Here is a 20,842-nt window from a genome sequence, read left to right as displayed (position 1 = left end):
AGCACTTTCTTTCCCAAACATCTGTACACTGACTTTGTAAAACAATTTTGTAACAAGGGTCTGTTTGTTGGCTAAGTGTCAGCCATGATACCCAAATGTCCTAAAAAACACTTTATTATGTATCAATACAATAATGTTCCCGTTTTGGTGGTGTTGAGGTTTGCTAGTCAGAAACTGTTAAATCTTTGCTTACGATGTTTGTTTTCAAATTTGATCAAATATATTCAAAGAAATAAAGACTCTAATGTAACTCACTGGGACTTTTTTTTTTTTTTTTTTTTTAAATCCATCTTCTGCCTTTGTCATCTAATACAGCATTTCACATTATATTAGCAAATCATTTAACTTTTCATATGCTTTTTCTCTGCTTGCAGCCCCTCAGTTCCCTTTAATAACAATTATTGACATAAATTTGATAAATTTTATTTTATGAAGCATTTTTTCTTCATTATTTGGCTGGGAGGAATCACATGATTCTACTCGTGTTTATAGTAGGCTATAACTGTATATTTATGAAGTCGTTTGTTGTCCTACGGAGAGCCAAAAATGAATAAAATATATTGGACTAAGTGTTTTTAATATTTCAAGTTGAAGGTTAATGAGTAATTGCAATATTGTAATTATACTTCCCTTATCAAATTATTAGATATTTTTATCTCATTATTTATTGATGCATTTTCAGTCCCCATGGAACTTCTTAATATTAATACAGTAATTAATGTTTTATGAGTTTTTATTCAAGACTGTGCTCTGCTTTCTAACATGAACACAAAAGAAGGCCTGTAAAATGTTTTTCCAATATGAATGAACAGAAATTTGACATTTAAATGTAATTCAAAAAAGCTGCATGGTTCCATGGATAGATAATAAAATCTCTCAAAATGTATCCAATGTCGAATTCCACTTTGTTAATCTGTGGTAGACTGGTAGTGTGACGTTAAGGAAAGAAAGAAAAAAAAAAAAACTTGTTTCCATGAATCAATATTCTGGGTGTGAGATCACTCTTTCAAAGCAAACTTACTTGTGTTCTACCAATACAAGTTCCTAAAGGTTAAACATGACATCTATCTAATTTTAAACCATAGCAAATATTTTTTTTTAAATGATATTTTCCGACTTTAACCACCACCGTGTTGCCTTTAAGAGGGCACAGTTCAGCCTCACTTTTGGAACTGGTGAGCTCTTCAGTTCTTCTTCTTACCATCAGGGGGAGCAAGAGTTCTTCCTCAGAAGCGTAATTGTTAGGCGTGAAACACAGTTTGACAGGCAAATTTGACAAATAACAAATAGAGACCTTAATATAATAAAACATCTTTGACGTCAGATTTATTGTCTGTGGTCTGTTTTCCCCATTTACAAACTAAGAAAACATTCGAAATGGAACGCAGATGATTTTCATTATTCAATGTAACATCACCAGATGAATTGGCATGTGATGAAATAACCATATATGATGTATGCTGTTTTAAATTAACATCACTTTAGTTCAACTGGTTGATGAATAGAAAACAAAAACGACTCTATCATGAAACAATTACATTTAGGGTTCTGCTTACAGTTTGTGACACTTCCCCCACATGTGTGTGTATGACATACAACACTATAAAAACATTACATAAAATTCAAACACAACTCACAGTCAACAGTTTATCATGTTAAGTGGACTCACTTCCGTATATACATACACACTATTAAGCTCTGATAAAAAATAATGCCAGTGTAAACAAGCTTCAGTATCACGCAATGTTCAAATATTGCACGTACGTTCCATAAATACACGTTTGCTTTGTGCCTTCACGTTAATGCGTCTGTATGCGTGTGACACGTGACGCAGAACAGAACATTGGATTTAAGAGAAGCCCCTACTTAACACGCACACAATATGTACAGTTCCTGCACACAAACATCCACGCAAACACGCAACGGTCACAACATTAGGTACACTTGCACAAGCTAAAGAAAAGTTTGTTGTTATTGTTCTATGATGCTGAAGAGGGCGCCAAAGCCCTGACTAACAACAGCATATAAGCTTTGCTTATACTTTTCGACTGAGAGACTAATATCCGGTCTACGTTTTAAACAAATTATATAGCAGGGTTTTATTGTGCAGTTGTACCTAATATTGTGGCTAGCGAGTGTTTAAGCTAACATTCGCATTAGCACAGTTCAAGCCCCCCCGTGGCTCATCTTTGTGCCTAATTTAACCCAAGTTGAAGATCTTCCTTCACGCTGTTCTCTTGTGGTCCTTCGTCACCACAACCCCAAAAATGTCTTCCACTGAAGTGCGCTTTGGATTCGTGCTGTCAAAATGGTGGCCTTTGGTCTGATGCAGACTGAAGCCAGTTCGTCGACAAGAGCCGAGAAATGTCTAACAACTCCAGATCTCCAGTTAGGGTTGAGTTCAGTCAGAAGGTGCACGTTCCTCTAAAAAAAACAACAAAAACACAGTTCCGCCTTATTAGGATGTATTCCATGTGTGTTTTAAGCTTCCCCGGTTTGAGCCGACGTCAGCTGCTCTTGGTCGGAGATGTTGTCCCCCGCTGGCGGTCTCGCTCGGTCGAAGAAACCGCACTGAGAGGAAAAACAGTTTTGGCATAGTATCGGTCGAGAGATGACGACGTTGGAAAAGGTGTCAAATTGAATACGTACCTTCCACATTGCGAGCGTTAGCACGGCGAGTACTAGCAAGCCAAGCAGTATGGCCAGGATGATGACCCACAGGGGAACGGCAAAGGACACGTCTGGTGTCCCCCATAAGACGGGTGTCCCCATCTACGCATTCAACACAAAAAAGGGTAGTTGTATTCATTTATTTCTAGTTTGTGGTTGTGGTAGTGTGGTGGGCTTAGCATGTCCGCCTCAAAGTTGAGAGGTTGCAAGATCACTGTATTGTACTGTTTACAATAATATACCGCAAGTTAAGTATAGTTTACATGGCAATGTACCAAGTAAAAGCAGGAATCCTTATCCTTTGTATTTGCAAAATGTTTCACTAAAGTCAATAACACTGACCTGCAAAGACGTATCCTCCCAGGTTAGCTTAGCGTTAGCTAGCTGGTACAACAGAATTTAACATGAGGCTTGTTATGGTTATGGATAAAGCGCTACTTGAGTGCACATTTATCATTTACTAAGGAAGTAACAATATCCATCCGTCACAATACGATATTATCACTATATTGTATGGATGTTGGCGATATAAAAAACTTATAATACCATATAATAATAATATTGAGGCACTTGCTAATGCGTGCATTGTAAATCAAGTCAATTTGTGGAGGAACTAAAACGTGTTATGTTCCCCTTTATTGGCCATTCCGATTAGTATGGGTTCTTAAAAGTAGGTGGCCAAGACATGCCCAATTCAAATTAAACTGCACTAATAAACTAACCACCAGAGGGTGCTGGAACTGCACAGATGGAAAACAACCTGGCCTTTATAACAGATGCGCTGCTTTTAATATCATAAATGGCGACGACGATATCGTGGCAATTTCAATGTAGTGATTAGAATATTTTTAGAATCGATTAATCTATCGATTATTCCATCGATTAATCGACTAATTGGATTCATTTTAATTTTGCATTAAAGTGTATTACAAAAGCATTTTCCCCTGATTGGTTGATGAAAAAAGGGGGATTGATGTTGTACTATGTTTACGATTACTCGATTATTAAAATAGTTGTCGATTAATTATATTATAGATTACTTGTCGATTAATCGATTCATTTTGACAGCTCTAACCTGTTATGTTCTGGATTGGATCCCAAAGCGCAGACACAAATAAGATTTTAACTCTTTATTCGCATAACATCGAGAGGCGTGGAACAAACTTGACTAGACGAGAAATAACGAGAGTTGCACAGAGGAACAGAGGTAATAATCCGACAAAAACACACACTTCTCAGACAGGCTTATATAGACAGCGAATCGATCTGATTGGTTGTGGCTAGACATGTGGGTAACAGGATTGACATTGAATTATCTGATTGGCTGTTGACCAGATAAAGATATTAAAGATTCCTGACATCCCATAGCGTCTTACCAGTTTGAAACTAGATGCTGGTTACATCAGTTCAAAACAGACACTTGACCTCAACAGTGACCAAATATAACCCTTGCATGACCCTAGTCATGACATAGCCGTGATATCGCGATACTGCTGCAATCGTTACACCATTACCATTTACCATTATGATCAATATGGATTTTTTATTTTTTGGACCGTGATGTGTTATTTAGTAGAAATTTGGGTGCAAGTCCGAGCTGTCGAGAAAAGCCATGCAAGCGCTGGAAGACCTGGCAAATTTCACACTGAAAGACCTGATCCTAAACAAATTCCAACCCATTTCTGAGCCAAGTCAAAAACGTCCCTGAATCTTACCGAGATGGTGCGTTGAGGCAGGGAGGGGGGCTGGACCCGATAAGGCACGGCCAGGACCGCGAAGGTCACAGTGGAGTTGAGAATGTAGGGGTCATTACGCCGCTGCGGGACAAATACGCAAGTCATTTGAGCAACGAATATCGGCTGAACTGACACGACTTGTTGTGACTTCAACCTTTTTCGGTTCGTTACGCAGCAAATCCAGGTCGGGCCCAATAAACAAAAGGTTAATGAAGCAAAGATGTGGAACCAGACTGACCTGCAGGAAAGTGTGCGCCCACAGTCTCGACCGGACTTTAACGACGGCGCTCTGGCCGCGATCCAAACGGCCCACGACGCACGTGATTCTCAGGCAGGAGATGTTAGTGCAGTTCTGCAGAAGACACACCTGTGAACATTTTGATTCTGTAGTTGGCGCACGACGATTCTCGCGGTTCTCACCAGGGTTTTGCCGCTGTGGCTGTGGGCGGTGCTAGCGGCTCGCTTGTGGCGGCGAAGAGGAGCGCTGGTGTTCCTCAGGAAGCCGAGAAGTTCAGGAGTATCTTGGAGGGATGAAATCTGAAGATTTATAGAACATGTTTACTCAGCTTTGCAAAAATAGATATAATCTAGAACAGAGGTCAACAACCTTTACTGTCAAAAGTACCATTTTAAGGCCAAAAAAAAAAAAATCTGTATGGAGCCGCAAAACCTTTGAACATTGTTTGTGATGAACAAAACAGTTTGTACATATTATGCTCAGTTTTTGCCTCTCTTCTTCATTTTTTTGGGCATTTTATGGCTATTTTTGGTCATTTCTTTTCCTGCCTTTTTTGCTATCAATTTTCTGATATTTTTTTTGGGCAATTTTGTGAACATTTTATGGCAATTTTGGGGGGATTTCTTCTTTTGTTTTTGGACATTTTATAGCTACTTTTAAAACTTTTTCTTTTTTGACTTTTTAAAAATAAATGTTCTGACTTTTTGGCAATGTGTATATTATATAATAATTTGTGGGATTTCTTCTTCTTTTTTATTTATTTATTTTTTTACATTTTATAGTTACTTGTTGTTTTTCTGCCTTTTTTTTAAAATAATGAATTTTGACTTTTTTTTTTGGCAATTGTAAAGACACTTTATGGTTATTTTTGCCTTTTTTTGTTTTTGGACATTTCAGGTGACTTTTTGAACATTTTCTTTCCTGCCTTTATTAAAATTAATTTTCCGACCTTCTTTTTGGCAATTTTGTGTATATTATATGATAATTTGTGGGAATTTTTCTTTATTTTTTGTCATTTTATAGTTACTTTTTGAATGTTGTTTTTCTGCCTTTTTTATTTTTAACAATTGTTTTTCTTTACTTTTTTGGCAATTGTAAATACATTTTATGGTTATTTTTTGGTCTTTTTTTTTTTTTTGGACATTTTTGGTGACTTTTTGAACATTTTCTTTTCTGCCTTTATTAAAATTAATGTTCTGACTTCTTTTTTTGGTAATTTTGTGTACATAATAATTTTCTGCTGTTTTTCGAATATTTTAAGGTCACTTTTTGGACATTTTTAGGTATTTTAAAAACATTTTCATCAACTTTTTGTCTCTATTTTCTTGACAACTTACTTATATTTGGACATTTTAAAAATTGATTTTTTTTTGTTATTCAAAGAATATTTTATCTAAAAAAATTAAAATAAAAAATTATTATTATTATTATTATTTTTTAAGAGATCCACAGGGAGCCACAGGAGAGGGACTAAAGGGCCACATGTGGCTCCGGAGCCGCATGTTGCAGATCCCTGATCTCGAAAAACATGAATATGATTGATGACAACACTCAAGTCAGTCATAAGCCCCATTTGTGATTCATGTGTTGTTATGTCCCGTTTTTCTTCGCATGCAAACACAAATGTGCCCATTTTCATTCCGAATTACACTGCAGATGCTATCATCACGCACTGGAAAATACTCAAAATGTAATTTCTGCTAATAAGCAAAATCTTCTTTTTGAGCCAGCTGGCAAAGACGACGGGGAGCAGACAGAACAACGGCTGAATTTTTCTTGAACGAGCGGATACAAATCCTGCAGCAATCGATAGATGGATAAGCTTCTGCTTTGATTGTCGGCATGTTTTGTCAGCAGTTTAGGGGCATTTCTCCTCCATGTTTACAAAAACGCCATCTAATGAGATCCAGTATGAGAATCTACATTTACCAAGACCATAATACTCAGTTTTCAGTCTTATTCTGCTACTGAGCATTTGCCAAGATATATTTTTCATGCACTTCTCTTAATGGTACACAGTACAGTAACAAATTCACTCATTTGAGTACTTTTGTGTGACACCTACCATTAGATATTTATGTTTTTTGTGCACTTTTTACAACACTCTAAAATGCCACATGGTGCCAAAATCCTAGCTAATAGAAAAGCAGTACTGTAATTGGTGACGACGTACTGTCGGCCTACTGTGTGTTGAAGTGATCTTGTCTAAACAGGCGCCAATTCTTGTTTTTTTTTTTTTCTCTATGAGGCAGGGCTTAGTCATTATCCCTTGCAAAAAGTGAGGGGATTACTGTACCTAATAAAGTGGCTGGTGACTGTAATCCCCTCTCCACTGCAGGGGTTATGTTCAGAGACCACCCCCACAAAAAAAGCGAATTCAGCTTCTAGAAATATCCTCATTAAATAGATGTGTTTTGATCACATTTATGGCGCTTGTTTGTTTTTAAGGCATGGAAATTATATAGCATATTTTCACATGAGAATTTGAGTATTGCTGCAATTGGCTGGCGACCAGTCCAGAGTGTACCTTGCCTAGTGCCCTAAGCAAGCTGGGATGGGCTCCAGCACCCCCCGCGACCCTTGTGAGGAGTAAGCGGTTCAGACGATGGATGGATGGAATTTGAATATTGTACAAAAGATAATGCCCATAAAATAAATAAATAAATAACGTACTCCCAACAACATAGCCTCTGCTTTGAAATTATGGCAAAAACAAACAAACAAACAAACAACAAAAAGCGTCTTCATCAAGCGCTCAAACTGTTTCCGTGTAAACGTATCTGTTTTATACTGCCCCCATGTGGCCAAGATTCGCATACCAAAAGTTCCATCACAATGTCCATTACATTTAAAGGTGCTGAATGCAGAAAATTTTTTGAAAATATTTTGAATCGCTACTGCCCCCCTGTGGCCGAAAAGTGAAACTCAAACCCGAATCCTCTCTTTAAGCTATTGGCCAGGGGCTTGCAGGAGTACCCATTGGGAACAGTTTAAGCGTTAATCTACTAACTAGACTAAGTGCAATTTCTGGAGAAATTGCGTGGGAATGCTGAAAGCTGAATGCCAATAGCTGAATGCTTATGAAGTAAATTCAAAGATAAATTATGTAAAATACATGTTAATTGAAGTGGAAAGATAAATGAATAAAAAGAACTGAGCAGTAGCATAGAGCTGGTAATGATGATCACTTGTATGTAAGGATGGAAGTGGGCATGGAAAGTGGGACAAAGTTCAATTTCAGTCCTATTGAAAATGAATGGGGAAAAGTTGACATTTAATGTCAAAATGTGCGAGTACTGTAGGAAACGTATAATCAGACGATATATATGCGCTGGAATGTGTGAATTTTTGAAGCAAGTTGAAATTTGAACGGTGTAAATCGGAAGTATTATGTGGGAGTTGTTTTTCTGCAAAAAAAGTGAGGAGAATAAAAATCCAAATAACATATTAGAAGATGTTCCAGTCACAAATGGTCACATAGAAAGACTATTGTAAAGATATTTTTGTGCAAATTGTTACAAAGAGTAGTTTTAAGCATCAAACTGTTTAATTCTTCCTAACAAAAACACATTACGCAACACCTTGTTTTGCTGGAATGGATTAATTACACTTCCATTCATTTGCATGGAAAAAGATATGAGACTTATTTTTTTAAAACCACATCAGTACAATGGACTACACAATATTCCGACTTGTTTTTGATATGCACTGTATGTGTTTGTATACATGTAGTGTCTGTTTATGATTACCTGTAGTCCAAGCGGGTTGAGGCTGCTATTCGTCCGACAGCTTATTGGTCCATCCGTTTTAATGTCCATCGCATACAGCAGGTTCTCGTCACGGAAGCGGGAAGGCCATCCGACCTCAACCTCGGCCTCCCGAATACTACTGGGACCCGAGTTATGGAGCTGGAGACGTTAGAAGCGGTCCACAAGTTAGTCGTTTTATTGCCGTGGGCCTCAAGTGACTATATGCTATAATTAGGTTATCATAACTGTGGCGTGATGACACGGGCCACCTGGGTTTTTTTTTTGGCCGCACGCCGCAACGCTAATAGGCCTTCACTCAGCCGGGATTGCAGACGGAGACGAGACAAATCTACAAGCTTCGGAACTTGTTTGGCATCGGAACGAGGCGGGATGAATTAGGAGCTTAAACGAACCATCAATTCAACAAAGCCACCTTTTCCTCTCACTCACACATTCTCGCGTAGACACACAACGGTCATTAACGGTGAGGTAAGTCATGCAAACGGGACATGATCCTGGTGCTGCGGGGCAGGAATTCTGGCGCAAAACTGTCCTCCTTAAGTAGAAGCAGCTGCCAAGTGGGAAAAGTACCGCCAATGAAAATCATTATCAGCTGCAGGAAAGGCCAGATGCTGCAGCGCTTGAGTTCAATAAAGTAGTGGCCCCTTTAAAAATCGAAAGACATCACATGTACGGCACATGGACGCCCTCATTGTAAACTGTCGCCAGCGTGTCTGCCATCCTCCCTCCTATCTCTACCTCATTTTGAACTATTTTTTCCCCCTCGCTAATTATCCCATATTGAAATATCATGCTAGTCTGCATTAGGGCTGGGTCTAAAATATATCGAAAAATCGATATCGAATCGATATTCCTTTTCATAGCCCAATATCGATTCATAAAACCATAAATCAATACTTAATAGTTTCCCCCCCCCCCCCCCCTGTAAATTAATGTGCCAAATAGGGCCCGACCAATTAATCGGCCGCTCATTATAATTGACCGATTATTGGCCTTCAAACATCAGCCAAAACAATCGGCCAATTGAGCTAAATGGCCGATTATTTTCGCCTTACGTTACGTTACGTTATCGAAGACAGCCAAAGTTTCCGACACTGTGAAAGTACCCTGAATGCACCATATTTTGCTTGTGTAGCATTAGCATCTAGCAAGTGTGTAGCGTATGTTATTCTGTTGTCCCTCTGTACGTTTAGCTGGTTAATTACTAGCGATGTAATGATAATGGCAATATCGTGATATCGTGATATTAAAACTGCCACAATATCGTCGTCGTCATATTCATAATATTTTAAGGGAACACATCTGTTAAAAAAAAAGTCAGGTTGATTTCCAATTGTTCAGTTCTAGCACCCTCTGGTGGCTAGTTTTTTAGTGCAATTTAATTTTCATTAGGGATGTTTTGGCCCTTCTATGTTTAAAATCTACAGTAATTGTCAGGTGAAAGCAAGTCAATATGTGGAGGAACTCAATGTTTGTGTGGATTAACATAACAATAATAATAATAATAATAAAACACAACATTAATGTTATGTACAAAAGCGAGCACAATATTGTGCTTTTTTTTAGAATGAATTTTTTTTTTTTTTTTTTTTTTTTTTTTTTACAATATTTTGACCTTTTTTAAATATCGCCAACCTCCCCACAATATTATGATTATTATCGTATCGTGAGCTTTATAGCGTGATAATATCGTATTTTGATGTTTGGATATCGTTATATCCCTATTAATTACCACAGTTGGAGTTAACTGTAAAACTAAATACAGAACGTGAAGAATTATAGCCACTGTATATTTAAATACAAAACACGCTTTGTTTTTAAAACATCGCTAAACCTAGCGCTAACAGGAAGTTAGCAAATGCTAACGGGAAGTTAGCATCGACTTCGGGAGTGTTTATCTTTCAAATAACGAATCGAATCGATTTTGGAAATCTGAATCGATACCCAGCCCTCGTCTGCATCCACCTGCCTTCGTAGCAGCCATTACATCTCAGATTTTAATTGACCTTTCTGCGTTATTTTTTTTTTTGTAAGGTCCACTAATTTGATGCAGGTGTTTACCTCGTAGATGTGCGTCACCTGTGGCCCCACGTCATCCTCCCTGACAGGCTTCTCTTTGGGCTCCCAGCGTGGAAACGGCAACACCACCTGAGAGGGATGAGACACCCTGGGGAGGCGACGGCACACAGAGTTCAACAATTGCATATCGTGAAAGTAAACGATCGTCAGAGGTTGTTTAACACATTTAAATACACTTTGTTGGAAATTGACGATCATTAACATAGAGACAAAACAAGAACAGTCGGTGAGTGCAGAGCTTTGCCAAGGGTTAAACATTTGTCACCTACAAAATCAAACTAGCACCTGAATTGTTTACATTTGGCTCGTTTTGAATCAGAAGAAACTCTGGATCCACATCAACATTTACCTCTTTGTAGCTATTCTGATCTCACGCAAGCGCAACAAATTACAACGTGACTGAACCTTCCTATAAACCGCTGAGGACATGTTAAATAGGATTTTCCGCATTACATTTCAAATGCTGCCAAAATGTCCAATCTGGATCCGATACGGACGAACCTGATTTGACAATAATGATTCTTTGCAGAGCCAAATTCAAAGAGCGTATTAGTCAGAGCAAAGTTCCGTGCTCAAGTTACCTCCACGGGGCCTGGCAAAACCAATGCTGCTGGAGTGAGGTGCTCGTGAGCAGAACTAAACCTGTAAACGAGACGTTCTGAGAATTGTTTGAGTGCATTTTGATCGTTTTTTTTTAACAGTTGTATTTTACAGGAGCAGCATTGTATTTGATGATTTGACATGAATTCCAAGATTTTACTCAAGTAACTATCTATTAAGAGCAAGAACAAAAAGTAAAAGCAGAAGTAGAAAAATGTGATTCATCGCGATTAATTATGGAAAATTGTGCAGTTAATTAGTAGAAAAATTTGAACGCTTTGGTCAAAGAAAGCCATTAGAATAGTCTTTGTTTTGGTTATTTTACATTAATTCCAAGATTTTACTAAAGTAACTATTAAGAGCTTTGAAGAACAAAAAAGGAAAAGCAGAAGTAGAAAAATGTGATTAATCGCGATTAATTATGAAAAATTATGCAATAAATTAATTGAATTTTTTTTATCGTTTGGTCAAAAAAGCCTTTAGAACAGTCTTTGATTTGATGATTTTACACGAATTCCAAGATTTTACCAACTATCTGTTATAAGCTTTGAAGAAAAAAATAGTAAAAGCAGAATTAGAAAAATGTTATTAATCACGATTAATTATGGAAAATTGTGCAATTAATTAGTAGAAAAATTGTAATCCTTTTGTCAAAGAAAGACATTAGAATAGTCTTTGTATTGATCATTTTACATGAATTCCAAGATTTTACTCAACTATCTGCTACAAGCTTTGAAGAACAAAAAGTAGAAGCAGAAGAAGAAAATTGTGATTAATCGCGATTAATTGTGGAAAATTGCGCAATTAATTAGTAGAAAAATTTTAATCCGTTGGTCAAAGAAAGACATTAGAATAGTCTGTGTTTTGATGATTTTACATGAATTCCAAGATTTTACTCAAGTAACTCTATTATAAAGTAAAAGAAGAAGTACAAAAATGTGATTAATCACAATTAATTATGCAAAATTGTGCAATTAATTTGTTCAAAAGTTTTAATCACTTGACAGCACTGGGAGTCCTCGAGTTACAGGCGACTTCCGTTCTACACTGGCAATGTAACCAGAATTTCGTCTTAAGTCGGATTTCACCATTAAAGTCGATATAATTTACCTCAAAATACTGTACTACAATAATTTAACAAAACATATTTGTGATTACTATGGAAAATTAGAGAAAAACAAGGTGCTACGGACGAGTAATGCAAAATGATATTGATTTTTTTTTAAGAGTGCTTGATGGCAGCCGACCTTTTTATGTTTTTCCATTTCATGTCTCGAGTTTTCAGTTTACATGTTTGTACGCGTATCAGTGTGCACGCCGAGGGCTCACAATTAACCCATGTGCACATGATTACAGCAGATGTATTTTTTTTATTTAATCATGCACAATACACTGTGGCAGAGCAAAAAAAAAAAAAAAAAAAAAGCTCTAAGCAGCAAAAACATAAAAGCAGATGGTTTGTATGTCAGAGATGAAGAAAATGTCAAGACTCACCCTCGTAAATCAATCTGAGCTTTGGCAACGATGGCCAGATTCAGGCTGACTGGGTTGCTATCAGGGTTGTCTTTGTTGGAGCTGCGTGGGGGGTGAATATTCACAGTGGGTGTCAAGGAAATAAAACAGAACCCCGCCATGCTGTAAAACTGTGACCTAATATAAGTGACAGGAGCGTCTTCGATGATCATTTTAGTCTGTCGTCGTGTTTAACAAATGTGACATTGTGTGGCATCGGGGATGTCCCATAGTCTACAGCGTGCGTGTGATAAATGGTGACATTGCTCACAAAAGCCACACACATTGAAAGTGTGAACAGCTTTTTCCTTGTCCACAATGTCAGACAAAACATCTCTTTCTACAGTGTTGTAAGTGTATATATGTGTGTGTATGTGGTGTATGGTGGGCGTGTCACCTGTGAATCTGTAGCTCAAAGTTAATCTTTGGTCCAGCATCTTCAAGCCTTTGGACTGAAAACCGCAAACCGACAGACAGCTGTGGGGAATAGATTTATAAAAAAAAACAAAAAAAAAAAACAGTTGAAGCAAGTTAACACATTCACTGCCATAGACGGGTGTAGACGTCAAAGATGAATTTTTATTGTGCTGGCAGTGATTAACTCCTTCACTCCCATCCATTTTCACTGAAGCAACCCCCTTTTGCTCCCGTCTGTTTTACTGGATTTTGACTGATTCAGAAGATTCTGTTCTATTGCTATGAACTGCGATTGGCTGGCAACCAGTCCAGGGTGTCCCCCGCCTACTGCCCAGAGCCAGCTGAGATAGGTGCCAGCACCCCCCCCCTTGCCGTCAAGAAAATGGATGGATGGATGGATATTGCTATGAAAACATGGAACCCACCAAAAGAAAGATTAGAGTCTCTTTTTTTCATTAGGAAAAAAAAAAGTATATTTTGTATCTGTTTCCATTTTGCAGCAATTAGCATTAGAATATAGCTAAATTTCATCATTATTCACAAACCTGTTGAAAACATTGGCAAAAAGAGCTCGTTGCAAATGGCCGTGGCTGATCTCTTATACTCTGCTGCCACCTGCTGGCCGTTTTTTTTGTTGTTGTTGCAATAACTACCATTGCTTTAAATGACCTCTTCATGTCAGAAGCTGTATCTTTATGGTCTAGCATTAAAAACCTCCAAAACAAAACAAAAAACAAACAAAAAAAAACAGAAAAAAAACGCATAAATATGTTTTTGGGAGTGAAGAACAAAGTATTGAAAAACGTATTCATACGTCTTTGGGTTTGAATGAGTTAAGAAGAAAGAAGTTGGATATGTCCATTTAAAAGCCACATTATACTCCAGTGTCCATTAATGAGACAGGAAAGGCCCGATTAACTCGGCCATTTGTCCGCTATTATGCGAGTCGAAGATCCAGTTTGTCGTGTTGACAAGACGCACGCAAAGATGCTTGTGAATCCGCTAACGCAAAACACATGCAAGCGCGCGCTCATCGCCCAACTACACAACAGCCCCGCGCTGGACATCAGGCCTTGACGTATGGTTGTGAAAATGACAGCAAGCAGACTAAAAGGAGCAACCCCGTGGGGGCACAGAGATTTGAGGCCGTCTATATGGAACACATTTGTGAGGCTGCAGGAGAAAAACCAGGTGCTGATGATCCAAAAGAGGGCAAACGGGTAACGGGTCGGTCAAAGCCAAGACGTCACAGATCTCAAAAGCGGCTGTTAAATCTTTACTGTTGTCGTTTTATTCCTCGGAGTCGAGCATCTGCGGTCAGCATGGAGCTACAAAAAGATCATTGACGTGCCTTAAAACTACATCTTGTTCGCTTAAATACTGAATAAATGCTGAGTATTGCAAAATGTGATTGTTAAGCCAGTATATGGATCAAGATGCATCTTATCCACATCAAAGTGCTCACAAATGCTGATTGAGTGAAACTACACTGGGATGCGGACTGCAAAAACAAAACAAATATATTCAGTATACAATCCTCACCACTAATGAGATTGTAAATCTGTCACTGACAGAGAGGGAAGCTGAGACTGAAAATACTTTGCCATGAACTGTAAATGGATAAGTAGACAACCACTATCAAATCCTATCCATTATCGGAGCAGACATATTCTGGATTTTCTCATGTATTTCAATACAATATGCAAGCAGAAGAAAAAAGCACAACAGTGTGGTTGTTCTACCCAGTGAGGAAGGTGGTTTTAGTTTCACCAACTCTACTCAAAATTCCTCAAAATGGAAAAACAAATACATTTTTGGTGTTATGTTGACATTTAAAGTATTGATTATTTGTTGTCAAAGTCGACTGCTTGATGATGTCATTGATATTTTCTCAGCACAGTAGGCAGGCACCCAACATTTTTTTTTTTTTTTTACAGTATGGGCCGGTTTCACGTAAAGGCTTATTTAACTCATTTGCTCCCAATAACACATTTAAAAAAAATATATTTTAAGTGTCCCAAAGACGTATTTATACGTTTTTTAAATTAATTAATTTTTTTTATGCTAGAGCCTACAGAAGGATTCGATGCAGCCTCTCAACTGCAAAGAACGGTTGCAGAAATTGTAGTTATTACACATTAGGTGGCAGCAGAGCAAAGGAGATCAACCAGGGCCATGTTGAAAAAAAAAAGCTCAATTACTCACAATTTTAAATAGATTTGTGAAAACTGATTAAACTTAGCTATATTCTAATGCTAATTACTGCAAAATGGAAACAGATATATACTTTTTTTTCCTGATGAAAGAAGCGACTTTAATCTTTTTTTTCATAGGTTCCATGTTTTATAGCAATAGACCACAATATTCTGTGGGCCTTGCAAAATCAGTCACAATCCAGTAAAACAGCCGGGAGCGAATGAGTTAATATTAATATTTTTAAAAGAACATCACAAAAAAAACAAAAAAACAATTGACATTCATGTTCCAATTCTTTTGGTGTGGACTGTATAAGAGCGAGGGACGTCCTATTACCCTGGCCGAACTTTTGACATAGCTCTTGTAATGGATAACAACATTGTGCAGGTGCGTTCAATGTTACATCCACAGTATGTTTCTCCATCCATCCATCCATTTTCTTGACCGCTTATTCCTCACAAGGGTCGCGGGGGCTGCTGGCGCCTATCTCAGCTGGCTCTGGGCAGTAGGCGGGGGACACCCTGGACTGGTTGCCAACCAATCGCAGGGCCAGTATGTTTCTAATTAATTTTAATGAAAAGTTCTACTTTTTGCTTTTTACATTTGCGCTCCATCATACTAATTCCTTCTCGGGGATGTGCTACATCTGTGACATGAAGCAGAAGGAATGACTGAACTCCAGTGATGACAACTCGTTATAGGCCAGCGTGTGCATGGGGGTGCATGCAAGTATGTTTGGCACAAGCCTGTGGATTCCTGAGCATCCAGGGGGGGTAAAGGGGGGGAGTTAATAACTCTCATCTGGACGGGTGGGACACACCCCCACACACACAGACACACCTTTTGCATGCCTCGTTATGCACTCTTTTTTTTCCTCAAGCAGTGTAACATGACCACATAATTGATTTATAACAATGTTGGTGTCACATCGCCATTGACACCTAAGATCCTACACACACATGCTAATGTGACTGTTATGTTCTGGGGTTGGATCCCACACAGGCAGACACAAATAAGATTTTAACTCTTTATTCGCATAACATCGAGAGGCGTAGAACAAACTTGACTAGACGAGAAACAACAAGAATGTATCAAGAATCACGAAACGCTACGCTAACTTGGGCCGTGGTGTTGCACGGAGGGACAGAGGTAATAATCCGACAAAGACACTTCTCAGACAGGCTTATAGGCAGCGAATCGATCTGATTGGTTGTGGCTAGACATGTGGGTAACAGGACTGACATGGAATTATCTGATTGGCTGTTGACTAGGTAAAGAGATTAAAGATTCCTGACATCACGTAACTTCTGACATCACATAGCGTCTTACGAATTGAAACTAAATGCTGGTTACATCAGTTCAAAACAGACACTTGACCTCAGTTCAAAACAGACACTTGACCACACGGTCATGACCCAAACATAACCCTTGCATGGCCCAAACATAACCGTTGCATGACTCTAGTCCTGACAGTAAACATAACCCTTGCAAGAACCTAGACATGACAGTAAACATAACCCTTGCATGACCCAAACATAAGCCGTGCATGGCCCTAACATAACCCTAGCATGACCCTAGTCCTGACAGTAAACATAACCCTTACATGACCCTAGTCATGATAGGAAGCATAACCCTTGCATGCCTAGTCCTGACAGTAAACATAACCCTTGCATGACCCTAGTCATGACAGTAAACATAACCCTTGCATGACCCTAGTCCTGACAGTAAACATAACCCTTGCATGACCCTAGTCCTGACAGTAAACATAACCCTTGCATGACCCTAGTCATGACAGTGACATGAGCTCTATGCAGAAAATAAAGACCTGTTACTTTACTAAGCCTTGGCTCCCTGCACGTGTCAGTCATCAAGGAGTGCAAGCGGAGTCAAGGCGAACAAAATTGTGTGGAATGGAATGCGGGTCAAGGAGATGATCAGTAACCATTGGAAACAATCAATCAGTATGTGTTAAAGCTGAGGAGATGCAGTGCTAGATTTTAGGAGGGAGGTGACAAAGGAAAAAAAAGTGCTTGATGGATTTGACAGTGTGCATCCACTCACCTCCGTTTGGGCCACCATAGGATTGCCCAGGTCACAAACCACCAGCCTGGACTCATTCACCATCTTGTACTCGCAGTTCAGCTGAGCCAGAGACTGGAAAAAAAAGAGACATGGGGGGGAAAAAAACAACACAAAAAGGGTGGGTGATTTAGTTGAGTGGTCAAAAGGGTCTGAGGTGCTGTATAGGCCACAAATAGTATTCACCTCTCACATCGCCACAAAAATTTCACATGGACCAAAACCTCACTGGCACCAAAATGTCATCCATATTCATCCAGCCAAAAAACTCACATTAACTAAAAAAATTCTCATACATGTGAAAAAAAAAAACTCTCATTCATTAAAAACCTCTCATATACACTAAAAGACATTTACTCACACAGAAAAACCCTCAAATACACACATTCACATCCACAGAAAAACCCTTACATTCATCTGAAAACCTCAAACAGCTTCCAAAAATCCTCTCATTTACAAAAAAAACTCTCACACTCATAACCAAAAACTTTCACATGTACCCAAAACTCACATGAACAAACAAAGCCTCTCTTTCTCTCACATACCTATCACACTCACCCAAAAAACCTTTCACCAAAAAAAGAAAAAAAATATTCACTCACCAAATTCTTACACTTACCAAAAACGTCTCTCACAAACACCAAAAAGTCATCCACATTCACTCTGCAAAAACCTTTTGCTCATGCCAAAAAACTCTCAGGTACTAAAAAAGAGCCCTCACATATATCAAATGACTCTCATTCACCAAAAATCTCTCACATTCACTAAAAAACATTTACTCACACTCAAATAGACCTAAAAACCTAAAAACCACATGCAGAGGAAAAACTCTCATTCTTCTAGAAACTTTCAGTCATACAAAAAACTCATTCACCAAAAAATGCTCACATATACAAAAACATTTTCACATTCACCTCTCTCTCTCTCTCTCTCTCTCTCTCTCTCTCTCTCTCTCTCTCTCTCTCTCTCTCTCTCTCTCTCTCGTTAACACAAAAAAAACATGGTTTTTTTTGCCCTGAGACTGTTTAAGATAGTCAAAAATTGTGTGAAAGAAGTACATGCATTGTATTTAGTGTACTATGTGTCATATTTTTTTTTGTTGCATGCACATTTTTTGGTGAATATGAGTGTTTTAGATTTGCATGCAAGTTTTTTTTTTTGTCCGACCGGGCACCTTATTGACAGGAGGAAGGAGGACAAACAAGGGAGGAAAACAGCATCAAAAAGGGGGTGGGAGGGACGAAGTGATGAATGCTCTGACAGTAACAACCTCATCCATCACGCTGCTCCATTACACTCTCATTAGCGTAGACACACACACACACACGCGCACACACACACAAAACGAGGTGAACGCGCACACATGGCAGTTGCCCCTGTCGATTTCCGGGGGCCGCTAATGCAGCTTGGGCATCACAAAAAGGAAGCTTTCTGGTCTTTTGCCAACGAAGCGTAAACAAACAGCTGATAGTGCCGCCTTACACGGCCCAAATGTCGCACTGTAACTGAACGCACACTTCATATTTTAAGCATGACGGGAAAATTGCTTCATTGTGAGGTTTCTATTTTCAGAACTGGTGCGGCTGGGCAGCGGCAGGATCTTTAGATTTAGTGTGTGTGCCGAGCACGTGTGTGATTTATTTCACCTCGACTCTTCTCTCCACGCCGATGTAGTCGGCCTGTGATGGGATCAGTACGTGTAGCTCCGTCTCGTAGGCTCCTTCTCCTTGGTTGGCCGCGGTGATGGTCAACATAAACAAATTGTCATCTCCGATCACCAGTTCAGAGTGATCCCTGTAGGGGGATTTCATTTTTTTTAGGCTGAATACATGCTGGCTAAAAACTTTTCCATATAGATATCATTTTTATCTGATTTTCTTTTGATGCCAGGGTGGAGAAAATATACATGATTGACTTGAATTATTGCGTCCAAAATGACACCGAAAGTTGGGTCAAATTGCCCCGCCCCTTCATGACCCAAATTCTGCTATTTTTGACCCAAATGTTTTTAGAGTGATGCATTTGTGTAATCAAACGTCCTCGACCTCAACATGTGTGCATGCATGTGTCAGTCAGTCGTGGGTGACAGGATGTTTGTGCAACGTTGCCATGGCGATGACGTGCATCTGGAAGCACTACAGAGAGCTTTTTTGCTCCACATGGTAGACTGAACAACAATGCGCGACTCTGATGTAAACCTTTCCCATTGTTTGAGTAGTAACAGATTTTTGGGCTTGGCTGTGTCTTTCTGACAAGTTCCATGTTTTTTGTTTTTGTTTTTATTTTTTATTTTTGGAGGGTTGAGGTCTTACATGCTGGCAGTGAGCTGAAGGTCCGGGATGCAAATATTGTCGTCACCGCAGTCCAGGAGAATGTAGGCCTGAGAGGAAGAAGGGGATTTAAAAAAAAAACAAAAAAAAAATTTTTTTTTTTTTTTTTTTTTACGTGTGTTAAGGTGCACTGCTACTAACATGCTCTTGCAGAAAAGTGCTACTGTAGTAGTTGAGGACCGGCGGCAGCGTCTGGCCGTGAGAGGGAGGAGCCAAGCTGTAGTTCAGAGCCAATGAGATGGGAGTTAATTTGTCACGGAACTCATCTTCCTCCTGTGAAGAAAGAAACCAGCGCTTAGTTAAAATTGACCATAAACAAGATAAATGTTTAATGAGTGTGCACCTCACTCTTAGGTAAATGGTATAGTTGAGGCATGTTTGTGGATAGCCATGGCCCGGTTTTAGGAGTCCGGTGAGCCTGTGCTGTTGGTTATCTATAAAGAGGACTCGCTTCACACCCCCTCGGACGCCTTTCAACCAATCCAAATGCAGCTCTGCTCTCAAATCTGATGAGGTCATAGAGATGGATGCAGCAAATGATTCAGTCGTTCAATTCAAAGAGAGAAACACATATATTGGTTTTTCAATTCCTAGCTAATTTCTACAGTATATTCAATTATTATTATTTTTTGATTGTTTCATATTTGTAATTTCTTGTGATGGTGATTTTTTTTATAATGATACAATATAGAGATGTGAATGTTATGAATGAGTGAAAATGTGCTTACCCACAGAGCTGGGGATGCCCACTCCACTCACTTGTGCACACACATCCACCTTCAGGCTGCAAGATACAGTAAGTGATGCAGTTAATGTTGTGTATAGTGCTCAATGTGGACAAGCTAATGGACTTTATCCAGGTCATTTATTTCTTGGGGTGGCGAATTCCTCAGGGAGCGTTACGCGGGCAACTGTTGTGCATTTCCGCTATTTACGTGTTTATCAATTCTGTGGGTGTCTTATCACCTCTTTAAATCAAGGAAGTGAGCCCCACATTAGGGGCTGCTTATATCCCATAATAATCTAAGCAAGCGTGGGGACAATCCTGAATTAAAACTACGCAACATGAGGCACAGTTTGTTTGGTTCCACCTCAACAACTTTAATGACTTCATTGCATATACGGAGCTTGTCTGAATTGGCTTCAAAATCAGCAATAAAGAGTTGGCTTTCCAGAATTTTGTAAATGTGTATGATGCAGATGCTTTACTGTCTG

At 38.9% G+C, this 20,842-nt stretch overlaps 1 protein-coding gene across 1 annotated transcript in view; it reads right to left on the bottom strand.

Moving 5' to 3' along the window:
* Positions 1–1,500: 1,500 nt before the first annotated feature.
* The window catches only part of itga8 (integrin, alpha 8), a 55,696-nt gene continuing 36,354 nt past the window's right edge, over positions 1,501–20,842 (bottom strand). The window contains exons 17-31 of the mRNA XM_077527117.1: positions 20,356–20,411; positions 19,976–20,133; positions 19,769–19,900; positions 19,610–19,677; positions 18,944–19,091; positions 17,280–17,372; positions 13,003–13,082; positions 12,588–12,668; positions 10,476–10,581; positions 8,394–8,552; positions 4,827–4,943; positions 4,645–4,758; positions 4,386–4,487; positions 2,650–2,772; positions 1,501–2,571 (exon numbers count right to left, since the gene is read on the bottom strand). Coding sequence (XP_077383243.1) covers positions 2,482–2,571; positions 2,650–2,772; positions 4,386–4,487; positions 4,645–4,758; positions 4,827–4,943; positions 8,394–8,552; positions 10,476–10,581; positions 12,588–12,668; positions 13,003–13,082; positions 17,280–17,372; positions 18,944–19,091; positions 19,610–19,677; positions 19,769–19,900; positions 19,976–20,133; positions 20,356–20,411 — 1,627 coding nt within the window. The 3' untranslated portion in view covers positions 1,501–2,481. The remainder of the gene's footprint in view (positions 2,572–2,649; positions 2,773–4,385; positions 4,488–4,644; positions 4,759–4,826; positions 4,944–8,393; positions 8,553–10,475; positions 10,582–12,587; positions 12,669–13,002; positions 13,083–17,279; positions 17,373–18,943; positions 19,092–19,609; positions 19,678–19,768; positions 19,901–19,975; positions 20,134–20,355; positions 20,412–20,842) is intronic.

The sequence above is a fragment of the Festucalex cinctus genome, chromosome 7 (assembly GCF_051991245.1).
Source record: "Festucalex cinctus isolate MCC-2025b chromosome 7, RoL_Fcin_1.0, whole genome shotgun sequence".
NCBI classification, from domain to species: Eukaryota; Metazoa; Chordata; class Actinopteri; order Syngnathiformes; family Syngnathidae; genus Festucalex; species Festucalex cinctus.
The sequence above is the reverse complement of the archived record's forward strand: the minus strand, read 5'-3'. Positions and strand labels throughout refer to the sequence as shown.